The sequence below is a fragment of the Schistocerca cancellata genome, chromosome 1 (genome assembly GCF_023864275.1).
Source record: "Schistocerca cancellata isolate TAMUIC-IGC-003103 chromosome 1, iqSchCanc2.1, whole genome shotgun sequence".
Lineage (NCBI taxonomy): Eukaryota > Metazoa > Arthropoda > Insecta > Orthoptera > Acrididae > Schistocerca > Schistocerca cancellata.
In genome coordinates this window covers 390,799,946-390,827,500 of record NC_064626.1, presented here as the reverse complement: position 1 = coordinate 390,827,500, position 27,555 = coordinate 390,799,946, and the positions used below count along the sequence as shown (strand labels likewise).

Genomic DNA, 27,555 nt, shown 5'->3' with positions numbered 1-27,555 from the left:
TTGTTTAAGAATCATGAGAAAAAATTATGTTCACGGAAGAGATCTACAGTTACTGAACAATCCAAATGGTGTTTATGGCTGCCTGTTTAGTGCCAACATCTTTTGTCTGTTTTGGCAAATACCTTGTGCATTTTGGGAAGTACAACCCCTGTTTTATCCAAATACATTGTGCATATATTCATGTCAGGATTCCACATGATTATTTTTTAACTTATTGTTACAATTCAAGCTATGTGTTCGGTATTTGAATCAGTTGTTGCCAGAACCCCTTGGGTTGCCATCACAACTTGCTCCACAAAACATAGTAACATTGTAGACTCTTACCAATTTGCTTAAACTTTATTACTTATTCAATTGGAAATTGCTTACAGAAATTGAGATATTTCCATGACTTTAGATGAGGCTTGAATATGAATTGTCTTACAGGTACTTCAGCAACCCATTTAATCAACAGTGATGAATAATATTGAAGAAAGTTCTGCGAAAATGTAGTTAATGTAGGATTAAAGGAAAGCACTCACCAAATAACAAAAGTGTTGCATCTTCGACAGGCGCACACGCAAAAAGAAAGAAATCTTAGTTAGCTTTTGGAAGAAATCCTTCGCAAGCTAGACTACACATGCACATAGGCATGAGCACGCATGCATCCACACACACACACACACACACACACACACACACAGCTGCGCACGTCCACTGTGCCAGCTTGACATAAAATGCGAAGTTTGCATTGTTGTAGGTGGACAGGGGTGTGGGTTGTGTTGTGGTGTGTGGAGTGAGTAGAGGGAGAAATAGGTGGGGGGGGGGGGGGAGAAGGAGGAGGAGAGGTTGGAAACATGTAGCAAATGGGTTGGAGGGAGGCAGCAGGTGTGCAGGTAGGAATGTGGGAGGGAGGGGTCGCAGATGCATGGGTGAGAAATGCGAAATAAGGTTACTTGAGTCGGTGAGATGTAGCACACGATGAAGATGACATGGAGGGGTGACAGGACAAAGGAAGGGGAAACTGTTGGGTTGAAGATGTGGGGACAGTGGGTTAGTGAAGATTAAGATCAGGAGGATTGCGGGAGTGGAGGATGTGTTTAGAAAATCTTGTGCTGGAAGGAAGGATCCAGATGGCATGGGTCATGAAGCAGCTATTGAACTCGGAACATGTTGTGGTCTGCAACATGTTATGCCACTGGGTGATAAACTCTGTTCTTGACCTCAGTTTGGTGGCTGTCATTCTGGTGGACAGCTTGTTGGTTATCATTCCTGCATAAAATGCTGTGGAGTGGTTGCTGTTGAGCTGCTTTTGCAGGTGGCCCAGCATCTGATGAGATAGGATAAATGTATAACAGGGCTGTAGTAGGATGTGCTGGGCAGGCAAATCAAGCAGGTATTGCACCTGGTTCTTCCACAGTGATATGGCATGGAGTTGGGAGTGGATATTGCATAGGGTTTGATCAGGATGTTGTGTAGGTTGGGTCAGCAATGGAATACTGCTTGAGGATGGGTGAGAAGAATCTTGGGTCGGATGTCCCTAATTTCCTGGCATGATGATAGAAAACCTGGCAAAGGATATGGTTCCCTTGTTACAGTCCAGGATGATAATGGATGACAAGGGGGTGCTCCTTTACAGCTGATTCTTCAGGGTAGTGGGAGGATTGGGGGTATGAGGATATTACACAAAAAATCTGTTTGTGGTATACTCTTAATTCTCTCACTTCCACCAAGAGTCAGCCGCAAAGCAGCAGTCACCTGATATAGCTCCAGATTGGACTATCTGAACCACAGCCTTCACCAGAGCTTTCATTTTCTATCATCATGCCTGGAAATCAAGAACATCATAGTCAAGATCATTTCCACAACTCCCAAGCTACACAATGTCGTGGTCCATCCCTATGCAATCCCATTCCCAACTCCATGCCACTGTGGTCATATCCCTACAGAGGATCCAGGTACAATACCCGCCTTATCCATCCACCTAGCACATCCTACCCAAGTCCTGTCACAGGCTTATCCTATTGCATCAGAGGCTGGGCTGCCAATGAAAGCACATATAATTGCTTTGCTGTAGTCACTCCAGAATATTTTTTGTGGGCATGGTCACCCACCAGCTGTCCGTTAGAATGAATGGATGACCATTGCCAAACTGTGGCCAAGAACAGAGTCGACCACACAGTGACACAACAGACTGTTGACTACAACATGCTAGAGTCCTTGGGATCCTTCCTTCCAGCCAAGTTTTTCTGAACTAAGTAGGTGGAAGTTATCCTTGCTGCATATCCTTTTCTCCCAAAATCCTCCTGGTCTCTTTTGCTTCTAATCCACTGTCCTCACACCCTCTATCCAAAAGTTTCCCCTTCTTCTGTCCTGTTACCCCATCTGAATCCATGCCTCTACATCATCTTCATTTTGCACTGCACCTCACCAGCTCCAGTTCATATGTTTTGCATGGCCCACCTGTGCACCTACCACCTTTCCCTTCCCCATTCCTAGCCAGCAACCTGGCTGCCTCCTTCCAAGCCATCAGCCAGCCACCTGCCACCCCTCTCCCTGCCTTCCAACTCTCTCTCCTTCTACCCACCCAACCCAACACAACCCCACCCCAGCCCTCCTGTGAAACTGCAAACCTCTCATTGTGTGTCCATCTGGCACATATTGTGTGTGTGTGTGTGTGTGTGTGAGAGAGAGAGAGAGAGAGAGAGAGAGAGAGAGAGAGAGAGAGAGAGAGAGATTGAAGGAATTGCAGACTTTTCTTTCTCTTTTGTGTGTGCCTATTGACGACTCATTGCTTCTGCTATTTGGCAAATAGCAGTAAACCTGTTGATCACAATGTGTGTGGTAACAGGGATGAGTGTCATATTCCTTGATATAAGTGTTCAAGTAACACATACTATCACTTTGATTTCCAAATATGTCATTATCTTGTCAAGTAAATGGGAGGCTGATTTGGGTGACATTCAGGTGTTACATTTTTGAAGCAACATGTGGACATTTGCAAATGTCTGAATCCATTAATTGTATTTGTATGGACCAAGTCAGTTATCCAAAAGAGTATGCATATCGTCATTTGACTTTCAGTCTCTTGCATATTATAGAATTTCCAATCATTGGTTTATTCATATTACTGGCTCACTGAATTACTGTGTATTCACTAATAACAGAACTACTGTTTTAATATAAAACCTAAAGCTGTCACAAATATACTCATTCGTGTAGCCAAGGAAGATTGTGCATTTGGTTCTATCAGAGGTGTAGTGATTATGATACTAAACTGTTGCACAGAGGGTCGTGAGTTCAAAACTCACCTGGACTGTAGAATTTTAACTTCTATATTTGGTTCGAGTACATTCTAGAAGTATCCACAAATATTAAGAATCATTGTTCTGTAGCTGTATATATACTGTGTGTGTTCTCGCCGGAGGCAGTTTGCTCCATGCTCTTGTATGTGCAAGTGCTGAATAAACCTTCAGTAAGTGAAGTTGGTGCTCGTAATTCATCTACTTACACCTTCTTCTACATGACAATATGTTTGAAAAGAGATGGAAGTAGAAGAGGGCATGTTAAATGCACCAGTTGGACAATTAATCAGGAGATATACCTCAATAAGGAGAGACAGGTCACACTCCGAACCATTAAACTGCGACTTTTCATTCACAGGATACTGGAAAATCCTGGTTGTAATACAGACGATGTAATGAATAAGATGACCAATAAGATGACCAATTGCATTACAGTGTAGGTATTGATCAGTTGATTGGCATACAAACAGGAATGCGAACTTGATAGCTCATATTTAAAAACTTCCTGTATTTTGTGGAGTACAAAAAACACAGTATTGGTTTGAGAAATTATTTCTATGTGGTGTTTGTGCGTAAGACAATTTGGTCTGATTGACCATATATTTTGCAGGAAAATATGGATACGTAATATGTTGAACAAATACGGCATATATACACTATCTGACAAAAAAAGTGAAGCACCCAGAAAACATGATCGAATGTCAGTGAACTTAGTATATCTACATATCATTGATGGATGTGTAAATGATTAGAGCTGCAATGCTTTGTGACGGGTAGAATGGCGACCAGAGTGCATTAGTGTTGTTTCTGTTTAGTATTGATACCAGGACTGGTAGGGTATATAAGGAGTGTGAATGGTACCAGATGTTGAGTGATCACTGTGGAAGACATGAAGAGGTTGAGTACTCCCACGAGACAGCATTATCAGCACATAACAGAGTTTTAAAGGGACCTCACTGTGACTCTCCATTTGACCGGCTGGTTGAATTGTGCAGTATCCAGATTTGTGGGGCATTTGGATGTGGCCTCAAGTCAGACTATATGAGAATGTAAGGGCAAGCATATTTGTCGTCAAGGTGCACCTGATCATCACAAAGAAGGATCATCGTATTGCACTCCGAGCACATTTGCGCCCTCTTCATCGGTGCACCTGCCAACAGACAAAAAGTAATGGAGCCCAGCAACACTAGGTGTCATCCCACACCTTTGGTAGGAGACTAGCAGTAGCTATACTAGGGTTTACCATCCCACGCATAGACTGCCATTAACACCCCAACTTGAATGGCTACATTTGGATGGTTGCCACGATCAGCAAACATGGACTTTTGATGAACTGTGTCAAATTGTGTTGCTGTTGAATCGTACAAGGGTGGTTTGAAAAGTTCTCAGAATCACCATGAGAGGTCAGTGCTAGCACAATGAGTTGTTCAAGTGATATTCATTGGACTGTTTCCTGTAAACATGTGCCACGTCAGTGCTTTTGGAAGAGAGCTGGGCAGTGATGTGGCTCTGTTGTTCTTCCCACATACTGATTTGCAAAGATGGAAAAAATTGAGATTCGAAAGTGATTGAGTGCTTCATAAAGAAAGGTATGAAACCAAAGGACATTCATGCCAATTTCCAGAATACACTCAGTGACTCAGGTCCTTCATATTCAACTATTGCCTAGTGGACTAATGAATTTGAATTTGGTCGGGAGAGCTTAGGTGATGATCCATGCAGTGGTCAGCCAAGATGTGTCACTACTCCAGAAACCAACGCAAAAGTGCACAGAATGGTCATGGAGGATTGCAGATTGAAAGTGCATGAAATTACTTATGGTTGCCAGATGTCATTTGAAAGGGTATATCACATTTTAACTGAAGAATTAGAAATGAAAAAATTATCTGCAGGATGGGTGTCGCGACTCTTGACGCTGGATCAAAAACGTATGAGAATGGACATATTGGAACAATGTTTGGCCCATTTTTTGCGCCAGTTTGTGACCACAGATGAAACTTGGGTGCACTACTACTCCCCAGAGACAAAACAACTGTCAAAGCAGTGGAAACATGTTGATTCTTCGCCACCAAAGAAAGCAAAGACAGTTACTTTGGTGGGAAAGATCGTGGCATCAGTGTTCTGGGATGCGAAGGGGATTCTGTTTGTAGATTATCTCCTTATCTGCCCACTGGGCAAACAGTTACTGGAGAATACTATGCTACCCTCCTGGACAAATGGCAACGAAAGATACGTAAAACAGGCCAGGTTTAGCAAGGAAGAAAGTCATCTTCCATCAAGACAATGTGTGTCCGCACGCATGCCGTTGCCAAAGCAAAATTACACGAACAAAGGTATGAATTGTTGCCACAGCCACCTTATTCACCTGATATGGCTCCATCAGACTTCCATCTCTCCCCAGAATTAAAAATTTTTCCTGGTGGATGAAGATTCACTTCAAACAAAGATTTGATAGCCGAAGTTGACAACTATTTTGCAAGCCTGGAGGAAACTCATTTTCAAGATGGGATAAAGGCACTGGAACATCGTTGGATCAAGTGTATTAATCTACAAGGAGACTACATTGAAAAATAAAAAAGTTTCAGTGATGTAAGTACTTTTTTCCTATTCCATTCTGAGAACTTTTCAAACCACCGTCGTACTTCTGCTTTACCCCAGATGATGATTGTCAGTGAGTTTTTATACCTTCTCTTCAAAGGAGAAGTTGTTGTGTGTTGAGATATAGTTAGTATGAGGAATGAGGTAATGGGCTTGGAGCCTGAAGGAGATTGAGAGAGGTAGTGTTCAGTAGTGACAAGACCATGGGCATGAGGGCTGTTAACGTGCAGGGAAGTGGCATCAACAGGCTGTTGCAAGTGTATGTTATCCTACCTCACAAGAGGACAGGCCACCTGTGAAAGCAACCATATCACATACTAGCTCTGCTGAGCTTTTTATGTTGATATGACCACCAACCAGCTGTCCACAATGATGAATGTTCACTGCGAAACTGTGGTCAAGAGCAAAGTAAACCACCATGTCCCACAGCTTGCAACTGAACTTAACATGTTTGATTTCAATGCCTGCTTCGCAACCCGAGCCATCTGGATCTTCCCCTCCACCTACAGCTTTTCTGAACTGTGCAGTTGGGATTTATTCTTTTAACACATTCTCTGCTCCTGAAATCAGCCAGGTCTTAATCTATGCTAATCTGCATTCTCCACACCGTCCACCCAACAGTTTCCACCCCTCTATCCTGCACCTCCCCACAATTCTCCTCCCCTCCTCCTCATTGTGTGTTGCTCTCTGCCAGCACACCCACTGGTCTTTCCCCTTCTCTGCTCCTCTCCTTTCTGCTCTCCATTTTCCTCCTCCTCCCTCCTCCACAGCCTGGAATGTTGCACCTGACAGACCTCCAGTTCATGCATGCTCTGCCAGGCAGTGCTGACTCCTCTTCCCTCAAACATTCTGTCCCCCTTCCCTGTTCCACTCTTGGTTGTTGCTTCTATTCAATGTGCTTCTGTTGCAGTCTGGTCTAAGTGGGCAGAGACAGTGGTCATGTGTGTCAAATGTACTTGCTTATGTGAATGTGGGTGCATGTTTCATTGCTGAAGGTAGCTTTGGCTGCAAACTTATATCTAACAGTCTTTTTCTCATGCATGTAAGTAACTCAGTGTGTCATCATACTTACCTACTTATAAATGTATAGTGTGCCATGAATTCACTTAGACACCACAAACATCTGTGTGTGTTTGGGGGGGGGGGGGGGTGCATTTTCATGCGTGACCACTTAGTGTCACCCACAGCTCACAAAAGTTGATTGCAGATGGTGAAAGGTAGAGACAGGCAGAGTGCGTAGCTGAACTATTGGATCTGTGTGAGTGGAGTAAGGGGTAGTGTTTCGTTTACATGTGAGAAATGATAGCACACCACACTGTGTAACTGTCTTCCACATCAGAATAGCTCTGCATCCTGCTTGAACAGTGCATTACTGGCAAGCAGGGAATGTCACCTCATATGGTTTTTAATATTTTGATGTCTCCTGGTGTGTATAGTGACTCATCAGTCCAGGTGATCTTTTTTCATATTTCAAGCAGCTGATGGCAATGTTTCTGTGCCTGTGCTAATTTCAGTGTTACAAGATGTGGGGTGACCAGAACTACACATGTGGAGCTATGGCTCATGTATCCTAGGCTGCAGAAGTTATATTGAATGGTAAGATGACTAATCAATTGTTGGTTAACATTGAACTGATGAGTGATTTTCTACTTTTTGGCCTGTCTTGCAGCTGTTACAATCTGCAGTAGTGAGTGGCAGTCACTGTCCTCAGAAGTTCTTGCCCATGGTTGTTGCCTCTGACTTGTGGAAAGCTTGATGATGCATGACCTGAGAGACGGCATGTGCTTGTGTTCAGCAACCACAGTTGGGCTGTGATCTAATGGGCTGATATTGTGTGTCTTTCCCATTGTGTGCTTGCCTGCAGTGCCGATGGCAGGTCTGACAAAACCCCAGCAACAAGAGACACTGAACTACTCCATTTGCTGTGGTGACATGATTGTGCTCTATCCATCACAGCTGTTATTCTATTTCAGTTTCTCATTATATTGTGTGGGTATGTGAACCATGAGATGATATACAGGCTTATGAGCAATGTACCAGATTTTAGAAGGAAATAGAAACTGCGGTATGTGAGGCTTCTTTATTAGGAAGATTTGAATAATAGGACAGAAAGGGACACTTCTTTTATTAGGAACATTTGAATAACAGGACAGAGAGGGACACTGTGAGTTTTGTGTAATCAACTAATAACTTGTACAGTGGATGTGTGGTTGAATACTACTCTGAGTGGGTTCTGATATAGTTTGAATGTCAGCGATTTCATGCTTATACAGAACTAAGTATGAATATAAAGTAGCTCTAAGTTCTAGAAATATACTTCATGAGAATGGTCAAGGATGCTTTTTCTTAATAGTATCCACCTTTTTCTATCAAATACCATCTCCATGGAATTTACATCATGCAGAGGTAAAGTAATGGAGCATTGATGTAATATTTGACATTACAGGTGCACATTATGATGGACCTTTCAAAGAAAAGAATTTAATGCTGTCTTGTGCATTAAATTGTAAAAAACTGATAAGCTGTAATTTTTGAGCATTGCAACTTTTATCTATTGGTAAAGCAATAATTTCCATTGAAGTTCTAGTTAAAGGTGCATGATTAAATAGGGATAGGCATTCACAGTCATCATAATTTTGACAAATGCATTGTTCTTTGCAATAGTATTTACAATGAAACTCACCATATACTTATACAGTTTATGAAAGATTAGGCTTGAAGTTTCATGATTAAAGAAGTTTTGCGAGTTTGGTTGTAAATACGAAAATATTGTTAGATCATAATATCAGAGGTATTAACAATCAAACACAGTTGGAAATAAGAGGATCATGTTATCAGTTCATCGCTGCTTTTGTGTGCAGCATGGCTTTGGCAACATGAGCTGTGTAATTTCATTCTGAAATGTTTACATGTTCCCCATTAATGTACAGTTCTGAGTTGGCTTTGCTGTATTATAAGAACTTTATCTGTTTTCTGTGCACTTTCAAAACTAACATAAAAAATCTGCGTAATAGAATAACCACAGCATACGTAGAACCAAAATTCACAATAAAAACATATCACAACAGTTACATTATCAACTACAGATGTTGCTCACAACTTTTCATGATAACCAGCACCTGAACTAACAGAGTAATATGACAGCAGCAAACAATAAAATGAGACATGTCCCAGCTGATTCTCTCATTGCGTGTTGATATGGTAGATGTCCTGTAAGCAGCCAGATATCACTCCCTTTTTCTTTTTATTTGATCTGAGTATGGGCTTGATTTCAGTGGCTGTTCATGTATTGAAGGTACACATTTATGGGCAGATGTTTTATTTCTTATTTATATTATTCCATGTTTAGTCTGGGTGTTCCATGCTCTTTTTAAGATTAACTGATATTAATGATAGATTATAGTTATTAATTGAGAGAGATGATCTGATATTCTGAATGCTTAATTGAGATACTCTTATGTTCAGTAAACTGCTGTTTTCAGTGGGAAGGTACCTGCAGACAGTCATGATGTAATAAATTCAGAAAGTAAACTACAATCTGGTTCATCAGTTCAAAAAACAATCAGGTATGTTTCTCTTTAAATGTTATTTCAGTAATTTCTGATGATTAATTTATTATCTCTTCCCTTCATGCCCTCTTTCCCTCTCCCCTCTCATCATCTCTTTCCATCCCTCCTCCTTCTCCCCCCCCCCTTTCCTCCATTTTTCATCTGCCTGTCCCTCCCTTCATATCCCCTCCTCTACACCTCCCAGTCCTTCACCACCACCTTCTGTCTTTTTAGTGCATGTGGGCATGCAAATCCCCATGCCCTCCTCCTCCCCCCCCCTCCCCTGACATACACACATGCCCCGGATGCAACACATCCACCTTATTTGAAGAGCCATAATCTTTAAAATTAAAAGCAGAATGAATCACAGCTTACATAAGAGTTTCTGTTTTTTTTTCCCTTTGTATTTTAAGGTGTGGAACAGATGTAAAGTACATAAAGATTGACATAAAAACAAAGATAGCTTAGGATTTTCTTTCACTAACCCTATTTCAGAAGTAATTCAGTAGAAACTGTAATATACATCACAACTTTTCAGAAATACAAGTGCCTCTAAGTTCTTGGTCAGTTGAATAATTACAGGGTGTCTGTAACTGAGGTTCCAGTGTTTAAAAATGCTGTAGAAAGAGAGACACTGCTCAGAATGAAGTCAGATTTGAGCAGAGTATTATTGACGCAGGAGAAAACGTCATTGGGGGGGGGGGGGGGGGGAGACAAAAAATTTGACCAATGGATGGTGCTGGAAGCGTCAGAACAATACACGCGCCAACAGGCGCGCAGCACACAGCTATTCCACAGTTTGTGTCTGAGATGCCCAACATGTCTGTATCCATGAAGGATCACACACTGCTGGTAGAGCTCTTTTACAAGAATGCAGACTGTGTGCCAGTAACCCTCCAGAAGTTCCGAGCACTCAAGGATATTAAAAAAGCCATTGGTCCAATGTCTGCTAAGGTCCTGGAGAAAATTATTACAAAACTAAAAAAGGCATTCTCTTTTGAAGTGCAATGTGGTGAAGCGAGGAAAGCAGTTGATCTAACGTCTCTCTTTCGAAGTGCAATGTGGTGAAGGGAGGAAAGCAGTTGATCTAACGTCTGTCACAGATGTGGCCACAGCATTCCAGGAGGGGTTGAGTGGTGGTCTACAGATGTGCAGTGCACAGTGGATTGCCCGAATGCTGGATGTGCCTGCAAGCATGGTGCTTACAATCATACGAAACTACAATATGTTTATTCTCAACCAGTTTTGGTTATTACAACTATCTTCAAACAGGAGAAAAGCATGTCATCAGTGGATCAGAAATAAATTTCTGTCAAATTCCAGATTATAATAATGTCTCATTGTGCTTAGGGCACTTTGTAGATGTACTGATAATTATACTCCCACTGAATGTTAAATTTTACTTGTGGCATTGGTCATTGACATTTCTCTTATAATGCTTTTGGTGTAAATTGTAAACAAGTACATGTATTGGATAAAAGAAATAATAACAATTTATTATTATTTACTTTTGTGGTAATATGGTCATACAAAAAAAAGATATTTTAGCTCGTATCTGCCACAGATTTACAAATTTATAAGATTTTAACACAAATTGCATGATTATTTTTATTAAAACAGAGTGCAATAATGTAATGAGCACAGACCACATACACATATACGGTACTTCCCCATGCTTGGTTTCCTCGCTGTGGATTGGATTTAAGTAGTGCCACTGGTACAATATTCTCTTCTTTGTTGTATTGTTTATGCTGCAATCCTTGCAAATGTTTATTTACACAGTACAATGTTCTGACCCATTTTGCTGCTCTTGTTCAGTTCATCTCATCTAGGTAAGGTAAAGTTCCTGTCCATTTCCATGTGCCCACCTTGTCCTTCCTTTCTTACGAAGAACTATATCTCTCTTCCTTCATTTAGCTAATCTTTTAAAAAAATCTGCAGACTGAAATAGTTCAGCCTCATCTTCTGTTGTCATCTTTAGTAACAGTGTGTAAAAATTCGTCACCTGTCAAGATAATTGTTTCTATTAGCTCATATTCATCCAAGTGTAGAATATGTTCAGATTTAGTTATTTTTAAATGATGTTCAGATGAGCGTTGTATTGCTGTGGGTACTACATTTTCGCTCTCATTTTTCTGAATTGGTATTAACAGGTTTTTCTATTAATTTAAAAGCATTTAATATGGTAATGGAATGCAGTGAACTGTGATCATTTTTAATCCAAGATACAGTGTTTTGTTGAATTAAAAATTGTTCCAATGTTTCCACAGTTATTCACTATTCTTTTTCTTGAAACCCATTATACTAACAAAGACATAGTAAAAGCACTGAAAATCATTAGAATGTGATAGATACTTCTCTGATTACATTAAATGCTTTGTAAAGTGAGACATGAAAACAATCTTTACCTCATTATATTGAGATGTTATCCATGCCTCATATGATGTAAATGAGTGAGGGGTGACAAATCAACAAATATGGAAAATATCACAGGCTTTGTGCTATAAATAATGTTTTTGTGTTAGTCATTTATTTTGCCACTACAAGTATCTATGGTTCACACCCTCTTCTTCGCATTGATAATTGTTTAGTTACATAACTTATTAGTGAAGAACAAAGACGCCTTTCTCCACACCAGGAGACCAAGTGCAAGGTAGGTAATGTTGTGTCCTTTGAAGGGAAGTTGAGTCAAAAAAGAGACCACCTACTGCTACTTGCTGCATCTGCTGTCCACTGTACATTATATTTGTGCACAAAAGTTTTAAATTTGCCTGTGAATGGAAATAAATAATAGCATTAACTTCCTTAATCTCTCCATCTGCAAGCAAGTTGACAAATATGTCCTCCACATTTATAGGAAACTAGCCACCACAGACATAAACATAAATGCTTCATCCTGTCTCGTGAACATGCACAGATTAGCAGAATACCACTCATTCATTCATAGCGCTCTAAAAATCTCACTGAGTGATGAGAACCTCCAAAATGAAATGAAATCCATAAAATAAATAGCTACAGTGAATGGGTGTGAACCCACAGTAATAGATAATTTAGCAAAAAAAGTGAAAAAAGAAAATAAAGTAATCCTCAAGAACCAGGAAAATACACTAACAAAGTGCATCCCCTTCGTCGTTAACGTCTCCTAACAAATTGCCAATTTTTCAAATGACGTAAAATAAGAATTGCAGTCCAAACAAACAATAAAATTTCCTGCAGACTATCTCATAATACTGAAAAGCAGCTAAGATAAATTTCATCCTCTGGCATACATAAAGTCATGCACAATAAGTAACCAGCTCAATACATATGTCAAACAGGCCATAACTTCCAAGCCATGTTCAAAGAATACATCAAAGTCTTAAGATAGAACACACCACACATCTGCAACAGCTTCTCATGTAGCAGTGTACAAAGCAATCTTTAAATATTACACACATTGAACAATGGTCACATGACATCTTTATATAAAGAACTGGAAATCAGTATCCACAGAAAGAAGCTTGGGGAGAATCTACTCAGTAGCAATAATGAAACTGGCTCAACCAACTTCTTCAAAAGCTCTGACAAAGTACTTAAAGCACTTTCATAATTTACAATTTCAGGGCACATCTTTTTCTTTAACCTCATTCATTCATTTCCCAGTAAGTTCAGATCCAGATTAAGATTTTTTATTAGTCATTTAGCATTATTACATGCAATATACTTCATCAATTCACTTAATCTATTAATTTTGTAAAATACATTTTTACATATTTGAGTTGATATTGACCAAATCTAAAAATTCTTCTAATGAATAGAAGGATTTAGTTAACAAGAAGCAGTGTAACTTTTCATTAAATACTTCAACTGGCATCCGTGAGGCATGTTTAGACAATTTGTTATATATTTTAATTGCCACATACTTATGTCTGTTGCTAGTTTTTACTAATCTATTTTGTGGTAAGAGCAAAGAAATACAGATTCTTGTATTGTAGCTGTGCCTTTGATTCGTTACACCCAAATTTGAAAGTTCAGCAAGTATATAGTCAACAATATCAAGAATATATAGATTAATAACTGTTAATATTTTATATTTAATGAACAATGTTTTACAATGTGTTCTATTAGCTACTTTTGCCTTTACTCTAATTGCTTTCTTCTGGATTGCCAGAATTTCACTTTTTTTCCCCCAGGGTATTCACCCGTACCTTAAAACAGACTGGAAAAAGCAAAGTACATTGTCCTTACATATTCAAATGTCACAGAGCACATCAGTCTCTTCAGCAGATATATAATTCTTGACAGTCTAACCACTATGTGTTCAACATGAGAGTTCCATGTTAATTTATTATCAAGAATGATATCAAAAAGTTTTGCATTTTGTATTTTTATTTTTACAGTCTTTGGTAGACTGAATGACATATTCTGAGTCTTTTTCTCATTTAATAGTAGACTATTTGCATTAAACCATGATATTGCATTTTCTTTTACCATATTCATACTTCTAACAAGGTTATCAAATACACTCCTGGAAATGGAAAAAAGAACACATTGACACCGGTGTGTCAGACCCATGGAGACGATCGTAGAGATGCTGGATGTAGTCCTGTGGAACGGCTTGCCATGCCATTTCCACCTGGCGCCTCAGTTGGACCAGCGTTTGTGCTGGACGTGCAGACCGTGTGAGACGACGCTTCATCCAGTCCCAAACATGCTCAATGGGGGACAGATCCGGAGATCTTGCTGGCCAGGGTAGTTGACTTACACCTTCTAGAGCACGTTGGGTGGCACGGGATACATGCGGACGTGCATTGTCCTGTTGGAACAGCAAGTTCCCTTGCCGGTCTAGGAATGGTAGAACGATGGGTTCGATGACGGTTTTGATGTATCGTGCACTATTCAGTGTCCGCTCGACGATCACCAGTGGTGTACGGCCAGTGTAGGAGATCGCTCCCCACACCATGATGCCAGGTGTTGGCCCTGTGTGCCTCGGTCGTATGCAGTCCTGATTGTGGCGCTCACCTGCACGACGCCAAACACGCATACGACCATCATTGGCACCAAGGCAGAAGCGACTCTCATTGCTGAAGACGACACGTCTCCATTCGTCCCTCCATTCACGCCTGTCGCGACACCACTGGAGGCGGGCTGCACGATGTTGGGGCATGAGCGGAAGACGGCCTAACGGTGTGCGGGACCGTAGCCCAGCTTCATGGAGACGGTTGCGCATGGTCCTCGCCGATACCCCAGGAGCAACAGTGTCCCTAATTTGCTGGGAAGTGGCGGTGCGGTCCCCTACGGCACTGCGTAGGATCCTACGGTCTTGGCGTGCATCCGTGCGTCGCTGCGGTCCGGTCCCAGGTCGACGGGCACGTGCACCTTCTGCCGACCACTGGCGACAACATCGATGTACTGTGGAGACCTCACGCCCCACGTGTTGAGCAATTCGGCGGTACGTCCACCCGGCCTCCCGCATGCCCACTATACGCCCTCGCTCAAAGTCCGTCAACTGCACATACGGTTCACGTCCACGCTGTCGCGGCATGCTACCAGTGTTAAAGACTGCGATGGAGCTCCGTATGCCACGGCAAACTGGCTGACACTGACGGCGGCGGTGCACAAATGCTGCGCAGCTAGCGCCATTCGATGGCCAACACCGCGGTTCCTGGTGTGTCCGCTGTGCCGTGCGTGTGATCATTGCTTGTACAGCCCTCTCGCAGTGTCCGGAGCAAGTATGGTGGGTCTGACACACCGGTGTCAATGTGTTCTTTTTTCCATTTCCAGGAGTGTATTTATGTTACATTGGGTGTACTGATCAACTTTTTGATTTCAGCAGCACAGCTTACAAAATGTTTGTTGAATGTATCTGCTGGCATTGAGACTGTCTTATCAAAATTTCTGATTTCACCTTTAACAATATTAATTACTGACCAGGCTATTTTACACTGGTTTTTACTATTTTTTATGGGATTAGTGTTGCATCTTTGTGTAGCCAATTGTAGCTCTTTCTTGTACATTTTCTTAGTAGTTATTTCGAGGTCCTTAATTTCATTAGAATTATTTACTTTGCCAAGGCACTTTAACAGCATTAGTTTTTAAATTCTCCAATTTTTTGGTGTACCACAGTTTCCCCTTTCTTATTTCATCAGATTTCTTTGGAACAAATTGAGCTTTTAACATACCTATTAAGTAGTCGTGGAATGTTTCATAAACTGTTTGGGCATTGGAATCACATCTTTGAAATAATTTGTCCTAATTAGTTATGCTCAACTGGTGTGTTAGTTTTCTGATATTGTTTTTTGTTAATATTAAGATGTTAGGTTTTGGTAACTTTTGTATGGCCTTGTTCCCATCCCCTTTTATAAAATGTGTTAACTGTACTGTTAACATGGAGCGGTCTGAGAAACCATTTCTTTACACTAGTGGAGTACGTGCCATGAGCACAGTTGACAAAAGCATTATCTAAGTACGCGTTTATTATTGTCAGTTCTGAATTTACATGATGGAAGTTGTGTTGCCTTATCATATTCAGTCACTTACTTAAACCAGGTTTGTTACATGTCACATCAAAGCTTGAATTAAAGTCTCCTCAATTATATTTACATATTGTTTCCACTTTGTTGTGTAGCAGAGTACAGTATCTAAATTATCTAAAAAGGTTTTTCATCTGAGCCAGGGGAATACATATCAAGATAAGTTTCATTACATCACATATGATTCCTGTAATTGCACAGTGTTTCTCTACACATGTCCGACTAAGATCTAGTTCAACCTACAATATATACATGTTATCTGTAGTAATCTATATAAAAGCACTTAAATATAATAACTGAATTGTGCACATTTCCATGTTGTGTTGCAGGACATTCATATTCTTTAAAATAAAATAAAACCATGTTTATGTATGTAATCATTCAATATAGTAGTCGAATTGTGATCTGCTGTAACAAACAGCCAAGGTCCAAAACAAAGTAAGCAAATGTACAATGGAGAGCACATGCAGCAAGTAACAGTATGCAGCCTTTCTTCAACGCTACTTTCTTTCAAAAGACACAACATAATCTACCTTGCCCTTGGTCTGCTCCCATCAGGGGCTCAGCATTCATTTGCTGGGTACCTGAAGAAAAGGTCGCGTAAGGCTCTCAGTATTTTAAAGTGTCTTTGTCACACTACATGGGGAGTGGACAGGACTTGTCTGCTCCACTTTTATAGGGCATTTGTGCAATCTCAACTTGATTATGGGTGCACAGTGTGTGGGTTTGCAAGCCCTTCTTATTTTAAAATGTTGGATATGGGGCATGATGAAGGCATTCTATTGGCAACTGGGGCATTCAGAACAAGCCAAATACCCAGCCTCTATGCAGAGGCTAGTGAACCGCCACTTCACATCAGGCAGCGGCTTCTTACGGTGTGCCAGATATAAAAAACACTGTCCACACCATACACACCTGCATACCATACCGAAACCCGGCTTCCGCTGGCATGGCTTTTTCATACCTGGCAACGTGCAATGGGATTCACACACAGGATTGCCTTTTAGAGATAGATGTGGCTGGTCTTAATGTTTTATGTTGAGGTTGAAGCAGATTTCCTCCCTGGCTCCTCCACAGACCCAAGATTATTTTAGATTTGACTAATTTCAAGGATAGTACACCAGATTTTACATACCAATCTCTGTTTTTTAGCACTTTTGACATGCATCACGGTTTCACGATCATTTACACTGATGGCCCCAAACATGTCATGTTCCCAGACTGTGTCACCAGGATTCGCCTTCCTGCCGAGTATACCATTTTTGCAGCAGAGCTCCACATGATCCTGAAGGGACTGGAGCAGATGCGTCGTCTTCCGGGCAAACGTTTTCTCATCTGCTCCGATTCCCTTAGTGCCTTACAATCGTTGCAGAACCTGTACCCAGCTGAGGAGTTGTTCTGGCTCATATTTGACCAACTGTACTTGCTCCACCAGCAGTGTAAGCAGGTGTCATTCTGCTGGGTGCCTGATCATATAGGGATATGGGGCAATGAACAGGCCGATCGGGCTGCCAAGGAGGCCCACATAGGACAGGATGTGATACAGTGTCCTATTCCCTTGCAGTCTGTCATTTCTGTCCTACACAGGAAGTGGATGCAGTTGTGGGAGGAGGAATGGCTGGTGGTGACAGCCAATAAGCTGCGGTTGGTGAAGTCCACAAACCGGCCATGGCGTTCCTCCTGCTCGTTGCTCAGGCGGGATGAAGTCACACTCACTCGTCTTGGGCACTGTCCTCTCACACATAGCTTCCTATTAGGGCAGGAGGATCCCCCGTTTTGTGATGCCTGTGGTGAGCACGTCTCTGTGTGCCACGTTTTAACAGAGTGCATTTTATACTGTGATGCAAAGGCGGCGGCAAAAATTGGTGGGGATCTGCGCTCTATTTTAGCTGATGATGAGACGAGTGTACTTAGGGTTTTAAAGTTTTGCAATGTGTCCGGCCTCTTGGTGTGGATCCGTATGGTTTTCCACCCTTTGTTACATGTGTTTTGCTTGCTGTTTTCTCTTTCTGCTCTGGGTATTTTACTGACACTCGCCTCAATCCACTGTTGCGCGGGTGCTAAAGATCTTGCCGTCGGGCGCCATTATGACCATCTCCATCCATCCATCCATCCATCCTAGATCTGCTGCTGTGGAAATGTATCTGTGCTCTTCACTAACACAAGCTGTGTAATTAAACAATTCTCCACGTGAAGATGATGGTGAGAACCATAGTAGCACATAATGGCATAATAAATAAGTGACTGATACAGAAAACTGTTGATTTATGTTAAGCAATGATTACAGCTCTCCTGATGCCACCCTTTATAGATGAAATGTTCGCAGGCTTTGTATTTACACATGAACAAGTACATTTTCGGTTTGCTGTCTGCACCTGTTGCCTATCCTTGTCTGCACATTTAATCTATAATTCTTATAAAACATTTGTTATTTATAGAATACAAATCTCAGATGATATAACAGAGAAATGCCCTTAAGTAAAAAGCACTGGGTTCCTAGTATTCATTACGTTGAAGTAAAATTTTGCTCTTCATAATACGAAGAAATGTAGCAATGGAACCTCGCATGGTGAGCATAATTCATTCTGGAATCTTACTCATAGTGCAGAAATTGTATCGTGATGAATTGAAATTCTTCAAGGAGATGGCATTGTAGGCCTGGTTAATGGGTGGGAGTGTTGTCCATAACAAGAAAGATGTGGAGTGTACAGATTCGTCTCGAGCAAATATTTTTTCACTGGAGGACCAAACGCCTCATTGATCCAATCAAAAAAGATCAACCATGCTTTTCTGGAGTGTACACTTCAGGAAGGCTCATGGGGTTTCTGGATGGTAAACAAACAGCGGTTTTATTTTTAAATTGCCTCTTGCACTGGTGCAGAGTAGCAGTGTGAGATGGTCTTTCAATGGCTTGTCACCAGGCAGTGCATTCTCCTCTGCTGTTATAAAGGTACACTTCACCATGTTTTTCCAGATTAGACCAGTCTCATCACAATTAAAAACCTGTTGCAGCGGATAACTCTCGGAATGTACAAGCATCTTGAAGTTGCTGATGAATTTCTCTGCTGCCTTCATGTCGGAGCTGGCTGCTTTGCTGTGCCTCACAATGCTGTGGATGCTGATTCTTCTCTTAAACTTCTCAAACCACCCACAGCTTCCCTTAAACACTGCTTTGGCTGCTGACAATCGTGGTGTCTTCTTAACGAGGTTGGCGAAAATCGTTCTCGCCTTCTCACAAATGACGTTCTCATTAATAGTATTGCCTTGCAATTGCTTTTCATTTATCCACATATGGATCAACCTTTTGACGTTGTCCAGAATACAAAACTGTTGTTTAGATAATCTTGTCACTCCCTTTGAATTTGTCCGCCGCTCGTGGTCTCGCGGTAGCGTTCTCGCTTCCAGAGCACGGGGTCCCGGGTTCGATTCCCGGCGGGGTCAGGGATTTTCACCTGCCTCGAGATGACTGGGTGTTTGTGTTGTCCTCATCATTTCATCATCATCCAGGAAAGTGGCGAAATTGGACTGAGCAAAAGAATGGGTAATTGTACGGGCGCTGATAACCACGCAGTTGAGCGCCCCACAAACCAAACATCATCACACTCCCTTTGAAGCATCTGCCTCCGAAAGCTTGTCCTTGTTCTTGAGGATAGTGCAAATAGTTCATGTAGACTGATTGTCGGTGTGTACTAAGTAAGCAAGCAAGCTCATACCACATTCATGTTTTTCAGTGATTTCACATTTCATTTCTAAGTTCATTTTCTTTCTCTTATGATTGTCTTTTGTGGCTTTATCTTCGGGGAAGTTTCTGCAAAGGTTATTAAAATTTGCACAAAAAAACACTTTATGAATATAAGTTTAGAAAAATATGTGATCACTAGCTGCATTAAGACGGTAGCAGAAAGACCACTAAACCCTGGCTGCAGTATGTACTAAATATGCCACTGTCGACAGTGAAAGGTCTTCATATTGTTGAACATTTCCTGCATTGCACATGAATGGCTGGTGACATCACACTAAATGTTATTACTCGTTATGTGAAACATTGCTCGTTAAACGAGTCATTTTTTTGTTTTGTTTTACAATTTGTTTTACTTGTTATGCGAATTGCCTGTTGTGGGAGACGCTTGTTAAATGAGGTTCCACTGTATTATACAACTATAATATCGATGGGTCACAGTTGGAATCCCTCAGCTCATACAAATACTTGGGTATAAAATTTGTAGAGATATAAAATGGATCACATAGGCTCAGTCATAAGTAAAGCACCGAGCAAGGTGGTGGAGTTGTTAGCACACTGGACTCTCATTTGGGAGGACAATAATAGTTCAAACCCAAGTCCAGCCATCCTGAGTTAGGTTTTCTGTGATTTCCCTAAATTGCTTCACATAAATACCATGATGGTTCCTGTGAAAGGGCACAGCCAACATCCTTCCCCATTCTGATGGGGCTGATGACCTCACTGTTTGGTCCACTCCCCCAAATCAACCAACATTAAGTAAAGCTGGTAGTAGACTTCGGTTTATCGGTAGAATACTGGGGACTTGCAATTAGTCTACAAAGGAAATTGCTTATAAAACACTCGTGCACCTCATCGTAGAATATTGTGCAAGTGAATGTCACACATACCAGATAGGACCACTGCAGGATATCGAATGTATAAGAAGAGCAGCATGGGCAAATGCTTAAAGATAGATGCAAACTATTCCATGAAAGCCTACTTAGAAAGTTTCAACAACCACCTTTAAGTGATAAATCAAGGAATATACTTCAGTCTCGTAAGTATTGCTTCCATAGGGACCGCAAAGACAGGATTAGACTAATTACAGTGCTCACAGAGACACTTAAGCAGTCATTCTTCCTGTGCTCCATACATGAATGCAACAAGAAAAAGCCATATCCACCTCACAGTGGTTTTGCAGAGTATGGATGTAGATGAAGGTGTAACTATTTCTGTACCAGAACCAGATCTACTAATCTTCCATCTTTCAGGTAAATAATGTGTTTTGGTTTTCTGTATCCTTTGATTTGTACACCTAATCTTACGTAATTTGAGGTATGTTCTAAGAAATTTCCCAGTTTTATCTTTCTGCTTTTGTTCATAGATTTCAAACGTGTGAACCTATTAATGTTAAGGCAGAATTTAACAGACTTGTCATCTCCTAAATACGCTGTGCAACACAATTAAATGGTTGCCTTTTCAAAACTCCATAATTGTCTCCCATTGAGACATGTTAAGTTTGAAATTTGGGTCAAAGATGGCTACAACTTTTCTCTGCGTTGGTGCAAAAGCATGGTACCCTGTGATATCACCCTCTGGCTCAACATCACTTCAGACAGCAAGGTGTCAACATGTGCCAAACAAAGGCCAGACCTCAGAAGTTCATATGAGATATAAGGTGGGTTAATTACATCACATTCACACCAAATTTTGCCACAGCTCTGCTCGACATGTGACATGTGACTGTCACACGATGGAGAGGCCATCACACTTACTCTTACCCTTATTTCAGCCCTTCTTTTAACACCTCTGCAATGGAGGTCATAACCGCAACACCCACATTGAAATTACCCAGTTTTCTTGTGGGTGGCCAAGGAAATCATTTCAGAGGGACCACGATTCAAAATCAACGTGAAAAGTCTTAAGGAGGTGGCATAGAAGGCACCAGTGAAACCACCTCTTTCCTTGGAGCCTTGATTCCCACACATTTCACAGTCAAAAGTGACAGTTTTTAGTGCAATAAGCAACAGGATAACATTCTTGACACTGCTGACACTGCCCCAGATGATTCAACCCTTCTCAAAGACACTGTGGAACTGCAGTTGCATTAAATGTGACCACACCCCTTTGGAGTGCAGCACAAGCACAGTTTCTCCCCTTTGGAGTCCAGCACAACCACAGTTTCTCCTCTAGTGCGCAGGGCAGAACCACCAGGTACTGTTAAAAACCGTTCAGTCCTCTAGTTTTTTGCACCCTCCTCTTGTGTGATCATGAGAGGATGACATTGATACATGCGTGAATAAAATAGCAAACGATGCCTGTATGAGCCCCCAGTTTGGCAATACCCTCGGTGTCACCCACTCTTCTTTGTTGAGCACAGTAAAAATATACCTGTACAGAGACACGTCAGAGCACCTACCATTGCACTACAGTACGAGAGGATTGTGCTGTTGCTGGGACTGAAGAGAGACAACACTGACTCTAGCCAATTGCTGTGCTTCTACTGGCCGAGTGGTGTCGGCACAAACAGTTTGGTGATGCCTATAGGAACAGCACATTCGTCCACACATGTCAATGAAGGATCTCACCTAGACATGTGCACATTAGGTTGTCAGGTTTGAATTTGCCAGCCATCACATTCAGTGGGGTAGGAGCACATGAGTCTGGTGCTCTTATGGATGAGTTGCACTTCTCTACGTTTGTAGTCATGACGAGGAAGTGAGGAATTGTTCAGATGTCGTTTCCCTGTGGACTGCATTTCCTAGCAGAAGTTTCATGAATTGGGGAGGCATTAGAGGCAGGAAAATACCCCTCATCATAGTGCCTCCTCCTGCATTGAACACACAGTGCTACTGGGATGGGGTAGTGCTGCAGATTTTGGATTGTGCTGCACATTGATGCAGGACAATGCGTTATCTCACAATGCCCAGGCCATTGAAGGTCTGGTCAGCAGGCATCATTGTGATGATCTGGTATGCTAACAGCCCAGACTTAAAGCCAATTGAAAATGTGTCATATTAAATGGAGCGAAGACTGAGGTGCTTGCATCCCCAGCCAGGAACAGTTGATGAACTGTCCAGTGCCTTCCAAAACATCTGGATCAACGTCCCCCAGGACAACAGCAATTCTGTGATCCACAGCTGTTATTGTGAATGCGAGGCGGTTAATACTGCTAGTGTTGCTGCCACATCTTACTGAATATTCATTGTAATCGATAAAGAAATCATTGAAATCAGAATGTGTACCTTTCTTTGCCCTGAAAATGACTTCCTTGTCCATCAGAACAAAACAGTTGAGTTGCAGCACATCTCTGCACTAGTGTTCAATGGCCGCATTTGAATTGCAGTGTGTCAAAAGGGTTCCCTACACTGCCAGCACTTAGGTCTTTGTCTGTACAGGTACATTTTTAACGTGCTCAAGAAAAGCACAGGTGGCACCGAGGTTATTGCTGATTGGGGGGTCATAGAGGGACTGTTCGCTGTTTAAATTATGCGTGTGTCTGTGTCACACCCACTGCCATGATCACGCAGCAGGGGGGTGCAAAACGTGAAGGGTGAAAAAGCATAAGCACCATCTGCTGCTTCACATCATGTTCAAATTTCATCAAATGGTTTTAAATGGTGCATAGTGGCTCCACCCTGTACACCAAGCAAAAACTGTGATCATGCTGCAGTCCACAGGGAAGTTCTTAGAGAAGCATTGTCAGGGGTTGTCAAGAATGTCATCTTGTTGCTCACTGCACTGTGAACTGTCATTTTCAACTGCAGAATATGTGGGAATCGTGGCCTCAAGGGAAGGGATGGTGTGATTGATGCCCTTTATGCCACATCCTTAGGTCTTTTCATGTCAATTCTGAGCAGTGGAGTATCTGGAATGATTTGCTCAGCCACCCCTAAGAAAACTGTGCAAGTTCAACACTGAGCATTGCCATTCTGACCTCTATTGCAGAGGCATCAAAAGATGGGGTACAGTGTCGGTAAGAGGGGGTGCAATGACCTTACCATCGCGTGAAACATCCGTAGTGGAGTTGGGAAAAATTTTGATGAAATTTGGTGCCAGTGTGACATCATTAACTCACTTTACATCTCACATGAACTTCTGAGCTTGGGCCTTTTTCATCTTGGCATTGTTGAGCCTGATGGTGAGATCACAAGGTGCCAAGTTTTTGCACCATTTCAGAGGAAGATTGTAAACACCTTTGAACCAAATTTCAAACAGATGCATCACAATGGTAGATAGTTATGGCGTTTTGAAAAAGTGAGCCTTTAATTGTGTTGCACAGTGTATTTATCTTATTTAATGAGTTTGGCCATAACAAAGTTCTCTTGTGTGTGTGTGTGTGTGTGTGTGTGTGTGTTTCTTGTGCTTTCTCCTGCCATATGATAATGCTTTGACTTAGTCATCAGCAATGAATCACCATTTCTTGGTGAAAGGTAAGTCTTGAAGTTGTGTTGAAGTTGTGTCATCCAGTTTACTCACCAGATTTGTGTTCACCCACTTTCCTCTCAGAAAACAGAAATGCACCTACAGGGCTCATGATTTCTCTGTATTTCAGTCCAGAGTTCTAGGAGGCTGACATGCTCAACTCAGTAACGAAAGACAACAAAGCTCAAAAGTCGTGTGGTTGTTTTGATTACATAAGTAAACAGTGTCAAAAATGTAAATACCTTGTATTTGGGGCACTTCCTATGCACTAGGTTAAGCAAAGATAGCATATTAGCAGCCATCAACTGCAAAGAATGTACAGAAATAGTAATGCTGCCAGCAGTGAAAAATTTTATATTATGTTTGTACTGTGTGTGTGTGTGTGTGTGTGTGTGTGTGTGTGTGTGTGTGTGTCTCAAGGGCTGGAGTGCAACCCATTTCATCAAAAATGATTACAAATATACAATTAATCTTTTATGCTATTTAATTTTTTCTGTATTTGGATTGCATGAATCTCTTTACACGAGGGTAAGCCAATTATTATCTGCAATTTAGTTATATTTTTATTTTGGTAGTACTGTAGTTATACGTTGATGACACATGCTTTGTTTATTTTTTGTTATATCTTTGCAATTCTCAACCTGCTAAGTTAGTTTTGTTATCACTGCTGTGCTGTTAGTCATGGCTGCTCCACTGTATATTTGCACCGAAGAAGGTCAACGTTCAGTGATCCGTTTTTTGTGGTCGGAATGTGTATCAGGGGCCGAAATTCATGGAAGACTTTGAGTACAGTACGGGAACAGTGTTTTGCCACAACAGAGTGTCAACGAATGGATTGAACAATTCTGAAATGGTTGCACAAGTGTTACACACGATGGAGCCGGACGACCATTTACCACCACAAATTGAGCGTTCACATGAAATGATTCTCTTAGACAGATGATTAACTATTGACAAAGTGGCACATCATCTGCAAATTAGTCATGGTTCTGCCTACGAAATCATCCACAAGAGACTTGGGTTTCATAAAGTTTGTGCAAGATGAATCCCAAAACAACTCACACAGTTGCATAAACAATTGTCCTTGGACATCTGCAAAAAAATTTGAATTGCTATGGCAATGAAGGGAGCAACGTCTTAGACAGGATCATTACTGGTGATGAAACATGGTCCATCATTAAGAGCCAGAGAGTAAACCACAGATTATGGAATGGAAACATCCAAATTCGCTGTGCAAGAAAAAGTTCAAGACCGAACTGTCTGCAGGAAAACTGATGCTTACGGCTTTTTGGGACGCACAAGGTCCAGTACTGGACCATTATGGGGAAAGGATAACCACAATAAACAGTGTTTGTTACAGTGAGATGCTTACTGCCAGGCTAAAGCCTGCAATTCGAAGCAAACGCCGAGGATTGCTGTCAAAAGGTGTTGTGTTGTTGCATGACAATGCCCATCTGAATACTGCTGCCCACACTGCTGAAATGCTCCAGAAACTCAGATTTGAAGTACTGGATTATCCTCCACATAGTCCCGATCTTGTCCCTTCTGACTATCACTTGTTTGGTCCACTCAAACAGGCATTAAGGGGCCATCGATTTGCCTTGGAAGAAGCACTGAAAGAAGCGGCGCATTCCTGTCTTGCAGCTCAACTGAGAACCTTCTGATGGCATCAGGAAGCTTGTACAACGATGGACCAAGTGCATTGAAATGCAAGAAGACTATGTCAAAAAATGATGTTATTGTAAGTTTCCCACTTGATTACAACGAAATTTTATAACTACTTTGCAGATAATAATTGACTTACCCTTGTATGACACAAAATTTATCTTTATTAATAATTCAAGAATGTATAAAATTTTGATTTGATTTTAACCTGCATAAACCAAAAGAAAGTGGTGATACTGGAAGTTCTTCAAGGGCTATCAGCCAGAAACATGTGGAGGAACTTATATCAAGTAGATTGCTCAGGTACTATATTGTTTATATTCAGTTCTGTGAAAAAATATGATATAGTTTATCAGTAAACTGAAAATATTTTCCATTTGATTACCAATTTCATTACACAATTTCAAATGAAAAATAAATGCTAGATTGTACTCAGGTAGCCTCCTAATCCTCATTTGTATTGCTTGCTCATTTCTTTGCCGTTAAACTACAAATTTTACCTCATTTATAGTTTCTTTTGTGTATTATTTCAGGGATTGGTACAATCTGTGAAAGTGAAGGTTTTAGGATTTGAGAATGACATGGTTACATGTCATCCAACTATAAACCAAATCATTGCTTACTCTTTAGTCCCTTGTAATTTCTGAAATCATTTAGAAGATAGCTTTTTAAAGGAAATCAGAAACATTGATGAGTAACATCAGGAGGGTGTGAAAGGGGTGGGGTGGGGGCAGGGTTGTGTGTGTGTGTGTGTGTGTGTGTGTGTGTGTGTGTGTGTGAGAGAGAGAGAGAGAGAGAGAGAGAGACAGAGAGAGAGAATGGAGGGGGGGGGGGGGGGGGAGATGGATAGAAAACTGATACTATAGACTGTTATGCATATACGAAGGGCGTTCAAAAAGTTTTGCACAGCCGTCTCCAATTGTTTAATTTTTTGCAGGAGGAGAATGAAATTTTTTTAACGTACTAGTAACATTTAGCTATAAGTTGGTATATAAAAGTATTTTCTTTTATGTACAGGTGAGCCATAATGGACCGTGAAGTAAATGTCAGGTTGCGACAATGGTCGGTGATGGAGTTCCTCTTCGAGACCGGCAATGACCCTGCCACATCGATTCACAGGAAGTTTCTCCCTGTTCATAGGGAGGACACAGTGAATCACAGCAGTGTCCAGCGATATCCAGCGGTGGATGCCGAGGTTTAAAGAAGGTGATTTCTCTATACTGGACAATCCATGATGCGGTAGACCGTCGATGGCAGTGAGTGATGCGAATAAGGAGACCATTGATCAAATCATCCAAAATGACAGATGTGCAACAACACGACAGCTTGCTGAAATGACTCATTTGTCATTGGATAGTGTGGTATCACTGGTACAGTCATTAGGGTACAGAAAAATCTGTGCACATTTTGTGCCTAGATTGTTGACAAGAGAAATGAAAATGATGAGGAAGAATTTGTGTGAAGGGTCTCATGAAGACCTTTACTGAAGAGTGGAAACAGTGTTTTGACACCGTCATTACACAAGATGAAAGTTGGTTGTTTTTGTGTGAACCTGAGAGCAAAACCCAATCCATGGAATTGCGTCATCCGGGTTCCCCTTGGAAGAAGAAACCAAGACTTTCACGGAAGAAGAAACCAAGACGTTCACGAACAGCAGGCCAAAAGGTGATGGCCTCCTCCTTCTAGGATCAGTGTGGTGTCATTTTCATTGACTTTTTGGAACCTGGCTCCACAATTAACTGAGACCATTACTGTTTGTCATTGGACAAGCTGCAACATGCCATCAGGACCCACAGACCACA

General features: G+C 41.4%; 1 protein-coding gene across 5 annotated transcripts in view; it reads left to right on the top strand.

Annotated features, from left to right (window-relative positions):
- The window catches only part of LOC126175571 (telomeric repeat-binding factor 2-interacting protein 1-like), a 200,572-nt gene that overhangs the window by 56,223 nt on the left and 116,794 nt on the right, over positions 1–27,555 (top strand). For 4 of the 5 annotated variants that reach the window (XM_049922465.1, XM_049922440.1, XM_049922431.1 and 1 more), the window contains exon 7: positions 9,365–9,448. The exons of the other annotated variant lie outside the window; for it this stretch is intronic. In XM_049922465.1, the coding sequence (XP_049778422.1) occupies positions 9,365–9,448 (84 nt within the window). The remainder of the gene's footprint in view (positions 1–9,364; positions 9,449–27,555) is intronic. 5 annotated transcript variants of the gene reach the window in all.